Genomic DNA, 6,224 nt, shown 5'->3' with positions numbered 1-6,224 from the left:
CCTTCCCCGTCCGGGAGGAGGCCAGGGACTGGAGCTCCGGCCCCTTCCCTGAGGAAGGAGGGCTGTTCCCTGAGCCAGCCACGCTGCTGGTGTCTGGGATGGTGTCTGGGGCATGCACAGGCTGCAGTGCTCGGAGCTGGGAATGTGCTGGAGAAAACGGGAAATAAGAAAATGGGACTTCTGGCCTCCCTTACCCCTGTGCGGCCCTTTTGTCCTGCTGCAGGCTTGAAGACAGGGAAGGTTTTGTGTAAGGGTCAGAAAAGGTTCTGGCCCCCTCCCCAGGGCTGCGGTTCCCGAGGCACCGCTCGGGGCCTGGGCAGGTGACAGCTGCTGGGCGTCCCCGCGCCTGCTCCGTCCTCCGGGCTCACGTCACAGCCGCAGTGTGCTGCCAGCGGGGGCCCTCGGAGCTGCCCTGCGCACAAAGGGGTCCCCACCGCCGCACCCTGGCCCCCCCTGCCAGGAGAGCCCCTGCCACCACCTCCCTCAGCCCCGTCTGGGCAGGCGTTCCCTGCTCCTGCTGCTGTAACGGGTCTCCGAGCATCCCAGCTCAGCCCCACACCCTTGAATAAGCCTCTTGTTGGACAGGCTGGGTTGGGGGTGGGACCTGCCCCCCTCCCCCAGAGCCTGTGAAGCGTTTTCCTCCCGCCTGCCGGCTGTAGCTGAAACATTGCCCCTATTCATCCGGCTCCCGACGTCCCTGTGACGTCCCTGTGACAGCCGGGCCGAAGAATGGGGAGCGTCCAGCACGTCCCATTCATCCAGCACCTCAATAGCCGGGAGCGCTGCCCCTGGGTCTCCACTGGCCCCCATGCACAAAGCAGCTCGGCCATGGCCAGAGCAAACGCCTCCCATTCCTCTCCCGGCACCGTCTGGGCCGGTTTTACATTGATTAAACCCATTTTTTTAGTCCCTTTGTGGCGATCGGGTAAAGGATGAGGCATCCTTACACCTGGGCTGCGAGGCAGGAAGGGTTGGGGAGAGCCGAGTGCCTCAGCCCCGCTCGCCCTTCCCTGCCACGTGGTCCGGCTGCGCCAGAAACCCCTGCAATGGAAGGGGAGGCGCGACAGGAGTTACCCTGCCAGCCGCAGACCGGGTTGATTGATTTCTAATACCGCCCTTGGAAAGGAGGAACGCCCCGTTTCGGATGCCGCATGTCGTGGGCTCGGCTGGGAGCGGGAGATGAATCACCCCAACGCCAGCTGTTACGTTGCACGGCCTCGGCAAAGGCAGATTTTCCCCCTTGCCCCAGAGCTGTGCCTGGCCGAGGGGAGGGCAGCTCCTCCTGCGAGCAGCTCGCTGCTGGGGAGCCCTGTGGCTTTTGTGCTTGTTCTCAGACCCTTTGGCCTGCCCGTGGGGTCAGCGTTGGCTCAAAGCACAGGTCTTTGTCTCATTTCCATTTTCTGGTTTGCTCTGGGTGTGCTCCCAGGTCCCTTGAGCATCCGGCCCTGGTGAGCGGTGAGGCCGTGGCTGTGCGGGCAGAGGGCTGGTGAATCCCCACATTAGGCACTTGCCCCCAGCTCCTGAGCTGCAGCTGCCAAAACCGGTCCTGCACTAGAGGCTGTGGGATGGCCTGGGGCAGCCTGGGGGTGCTGGGAGCTGTGTCCTGCGTGGAAAGGGTTGGAGGAGCGTGCGGTCCCGTCCCAACCTGGGATAAATCATCCGAGTTTGGTTTTGACACCAGTCGCGGGCAGAGCAGGCTGCAAGGCAGGGGTTGGCTGCTTGCACTCATGGTCCTGTGGTGCTGGTGCAAGACCCAAGCCCTCGGGAGATGTTTGTGGGCTGGGCCACGGTGTGGGAGCAGCAAACTGCTCCCAGTGTCCATCTCTGCTGATGACCCCTCTCGTTTTGACCTCCAGGACGACATGACCGACTCCCTGCGGGACTACACCAACCTGCCCGAGGCTGCGCCCCTGCTCACCATCCTGGACATGTCAGCTCGGGCCAAGTACGTGATGGATGTGGAGGAGATCACACCTGAGATCGTGGAGGCCTTTGTCAGCGACTTTCTAGCAGACAAGCTAAAACCCGAGCCCATCTAAGGGGGTTTCCACGCCAACAGACGTTACTTAAAACTAGGTCTCTCTTCCGCCGCTCGGGGATTCTCTAGCGTGTCCTCACGCCCGACCCAGTATCCAACCTTCTTGTGGTGCCTTGTTTTACGCAGTGAATCCTTCTCCTAAGCAAACTCCTTGAGATGCACTTTCAGCAGAGAGTCGTTGGCGTTTGGAGACTTCGCTTGTGCTTCATGGTGATATATTCTCTAATAACCAGGCCAGAACTGTTACCGTATCGTTACTTTATACATGGCACTAGCTAGCAGGCAGATCTTTTTGCATGGTGTTCTTCCCAACGTATGCATCAGGCAGTGGATGAGGTTCTTGGGGCTCTTTTCTTCTCCTTCTCCCTCTTCTGTCCTTTCCTACCGCCCCTGCTGACTGAGTGACTTTAAGGAAGCAATAAGGAAATTGTCCCCTTCACCCCTGGCCCGTCCTTTCCAACGCGAGTGCCCTGACGAGGCCGAGACAAAGTCTTAACTGCTGGCAACCTCTAAAAGACCACAGTGCAGCTGAGCTCTTCTTCCTGGGGGTGTGAGACCTTTCTGGGTGGGTTTCCCACCTCCCACCCCAAGCACCAACAGTGCTGGGTGGTGCTGGCTGTGCGCGGTGGGGTGTTACCACCCGCCACCAGTGGATATTGCCACCCTCCCTCTCTGAGCTGGGAGGAAGACCACCACCACCGGGCTGCCCTCGCCTCTCCATCTCTCCCTTGTGCTCTTCCCTTTCTCCTCTTCTCTGGTATGAATTGTCCTGTCCCCTCTACGTTAGTTGATTGAGCTGTTTTTCGGTAGGTGTGTCCCAAACCCAACGTTAATGGTGCTGTTCTTCAAAAAGAAAAAATAACCAAAAAAAAAATCCCTCCCTAACCCAAGCAGCACAGCCAAGACCCCCGAAAAGTGACATTGTAAAAACTGTACATGGTGATTGGAACTTTGTAATAAAACCGTTGTAACAACGTTATTGCCGTGTTCCGCCGTTGGGGAGAGGGAGCCTGGCTGAGGACCCTGTGGGAAGAGGAGTCCCCAGCCAGCCCCTGGTGTTGGTGCTGCTGACTCAGATCCCCCCCAGCCGAGGGTCCCCTCGGGTGCAGCAGCACTGGTTTCCACCACTGTCCCCGGGAGGACAGTGTGTCTGGAGCCGTGCATGGTGTGTGCTGAATAAAGGGTGTTGTGCCAGTCGCTGCGTTTCCCTTTCAGCTCGTTCGTCAGCGATGGCAGCATCACGGCCTCTCCCCTTGTATTGAAAGGAAAAAGCCACCAGCCTGGCAAGGCAGGAGCCGTGTAAATCCACCCTGTGTTTTGCATGTTTCAGAGGCGCTCATGTGCAGTGGTGATTCACTGACTCAGGAGCTGTTGGAGGAGCAGCAGTGCTGCCCAGCTCACCACTCCCTAAGCTGGGGAGCCGCTGGAGGGGGCTCCTAATTTAACCCTAAATTAATTCGGATCCCCTTTACTGGAGATTTTTGAGGAAAGACCCTTTTCCAGTGAGCTACCCTCCACTGCAGGGTTAAGGGCTCCTGAGCAGCAGCTTTGCCTCCAGCCCCTACTGCCACCCAGCTGCACACAGCAGGCACCTGCTGGTTTGGGGACAGTTGTGACAGGTTTGTGGTTTGAAAGACCACAGGGGGTGTAGAATTTGGTTGTGCAGCAGTGGCAGATGATTGGTTTTTTTGGTAGAGAGGGAGAACCCATATTCCCTTGTGGACATTGCAGTTCTGGCTCCCAGCGAGGCTGTGAGCTCAGTGCTGCCAGAGCTCAGTAGCATAGCTCAGTTGGAACCTGAGCAAAGCAGGGGGTGTTTTAGCAAGAACTGGGTTGTTTGGGGTCAATTTGATGAGACTGGAGCTGGAACCAGACTCTGGAGATAGAATTGCTCGGCTGGAGGAGTTTCAGGCTGGAGGTAACACCACAAGCTGCTACCATCGCTTGTTAGAGCAGGGGCTGGGGTAAACACAGGCAGGACCCAGTCTGCTATTTGGCCTTTCTGACCCCAAAACCACTGCAGCAGCCAGGCCACACTGCCCGGGGCTGCAAGAGGAAGGACAGGCGCTGTCAGCACATCCTGGCCGGGCCAGCACAAGCACAGCAGCTGCGCCCTGACCCTGCAGGGAGGGGTCTGAGGTTCCCCAAAAGCTGCCAGGTGGGCCCTGCCCAGGGCTGCCAAGAGGAGGGAGTGAGAAAAGCGGTGCAGCAGGGAGCTGGCTGCCTGGAAGGCGAGGGCCCCCCTGCACTGGCCTTTCCCTTCTCTCTAGCTTCACCATGTGGCCGCAGCACCCACGGGCTGGCCTCAGAGTCCCACACTCATCCAGGCACAACTCCAGCTCTTCAGTACCCATTTACTGCAAACCAAACAGCCCAAGCTGTGATTTTATTAACTCTACAGCGTCCCAAAGGGAAGAGATGCTGCTTCAGCACCCAAACCTCAGTTTAGCCCACTACAGGGAACTTCTGCCTTTCGCCTTCCTGCTTGTGCCTCCGCAGCAGCTGTCTCTTCCCCTCAAACAGCACGATGCCCGCAGCGATGGCAGAGTTCAAGCTGTCCATGCCTGGCACCACAGGAATGACCAGTCTCTTCCCACCGGTGCTGGCTGCGAGGTGAAGAGCATCTGGACTCAGACCATGGGTCTCTCCGCCGATCACCACTGCCACCGGAGTCTGTGTCCAGTTCTCGTAGTAATATTGTGTGGCCAGCTCTGGGATGCAGACGCCTGCCGCTCCCTCCTCGTCCTCTTGCTCAGGACCAGCCTTGGGTTTGGATTTCACAGGAGCTTTGGGGCTGCCAGAGGCAGAGCCAGCCCCACCAGCTCCCCTTGGCACGGTTGCTGTCTCGGTCTGAGCACTGGGGTCTTTGTTGTCGGCCACGCAGACCTGGACGCCAGCAGGAAGGTTGCTGGGAACAGATTCCCAGTCCAGGTTGGCGACGATGGGCAGACGGAAGTGAGCCCCCATGCCTGCACGGAGCACCTTTGGCTCCCATGGATCCACACAGCCTGAGACAGAAGAGGGGAAACAGTGACAGTGCAGCAGCTCCCACAAAGACACATTCAGCAGCCGCTGCTCCCCACAGCAAATCACGTCTGGGGTGCGTACTGCTTATAAACTCTTCGGAATAACATCATCGAGCACCTCTTACTCCCTGCCTTACCCCAAGCTACATTTTTTTCCCTGGGGAAAGGGTCTTACCTTTGGTGAGCAGCACTTTCTCACAGCCGACTCCTGCTGCAGATCTCAGAATAGTCCCCATGTTTCCTGGATCTCGGATATTGTCACAGATGAGGAGCAGGGGCAAAGAGCTGGTTAGCTGAGCAGCAGGGTAAGACATCTTGGCATGGTCGGGCTTGGCAAAGATCCCTGAGGAGACAAAGTGCTGACAGGATTCTGACTCACACAGCCCAAGGAGGGAGCTGTCTCTGATTTAGTTGGCCCAAATCTCACTAGAAAGGTGTTGGAGAAAGCATCAGGAATGGCTTAAGAGAAGTTTAAGAAAGGTTTGTCACTTGACTAGGAAAACTATTTCCCAGCAAAGCTTAAGCAATGTGCAATTAAAAATGAGCAGTAGCACCTTCAGGGGACTCTAGGAGCCACTGACAGCTACCACAGCAGGCCAAAGAAAAGGGAATTCTCTGAAATTGCGCCCCTCCTGACCCACTGCCAGAACGCCCAGGGGAAGGTTTCACTTAGTGTGAAATAAGTTTCCCTGTGATTATTTCTAAGGCAGCTTACCTAAAAGCCCCTGAGGAGTTACGAGGTCAGACCAGGTCTTAATGTCTTCAAATTTCACCTTAACTAAGGTGGCTTGTTTTAGCTGTGCCTCGGGCAGCTCCTTCAGGTGCCCCACAGTGCTGAAGAAGAGAGTCTGCAGCGCAGCCCCTGCCTCCAGAGCATCCTTGATCAGCCTCTGGCCCTCCAGCAGAACTTTCCCGTGGCGATCCCGAAACTTCTTCGACTTGGCAATGGTCACCACTTTTCTATGGAAAAGATAAGCAAAGCAAAGGGCTGTGATGCTAACGAGACACCTTCAGCCTCATGTTTGCCAGCCACCGAGAACCTCACTCACAAGTCCCCCAGGTATCTTTAGACTGGCTGAAACCAGCACTGAGGTATCAGTCGCCACCCAGAGCCCCTTAAGCGTCGGAATCTGCCTCAAATTCCACAGGCCCGACCCCAG

General features: G+C 57.3%; 2 protein-coding genes across 2 annotated transcripts in view; one reads left to right on the top strand and one right to left on the bottom strand.

The window, feature by feature from the left end:
- The window catches only part of NXN (nucleoredoxin), a gene marked incomplete at its 5' end in the record, with an annotated part of 12,840 nt that extends 10,284 nt beyond the window's left edge, over nt 1-2,556 (top strand). The window contains one exon of the mRNA XM_010189933.1: nt 1,857-2,556. Coding sequence (XP_010188235.1) covers nt 1,857-2,039 — 183 coding nt within the window. The remainder of the gene's footprint in view (nt 1-1,856) is intronic.
- Nucleotides 2,557-4,483: 1,927 nt separating this feature from the next.
- Nucleotides 4,484-6,024, bottom strand: RNMTL1 (RNA methyltransferase like 1; the record flags this gene model as incomplete). Its single annotated transcript, XM_010189930.1, has 3 exons — nt 4,484-5,046; nt 5,240-5,407; nt 5,780-6,024. Coding segments are annotated over 3 exons (976 nt in total), but the record flags the coding sequence as incomplete, so codon positions are not given.
- Nucleotides 6,025-6,224: the final 200 nt, after the last annotated feature.

Source organism: Mesitornis unicolor, unplaced genomic scaffold, assembly GCF_000695765.1.
Source record: "Mesitornis unicolor isolate BGI_N332 unplaced genomic scaffold, ASM69576v1 scaffold7538, whole genome shotgun sequence".
Taxonomy (NCBI): Eukaryota; Metazoa; Chordata; class Aves; order Mesitornithiformes; family Mesitornithidae; genus Mesitornis; species Mesitornis unicolor.
The sequence above is the reverse complement of the archived record's forward strand: the minus strand, read 5'-3'. Positions and strand labels throughout refer to the sequence as shown.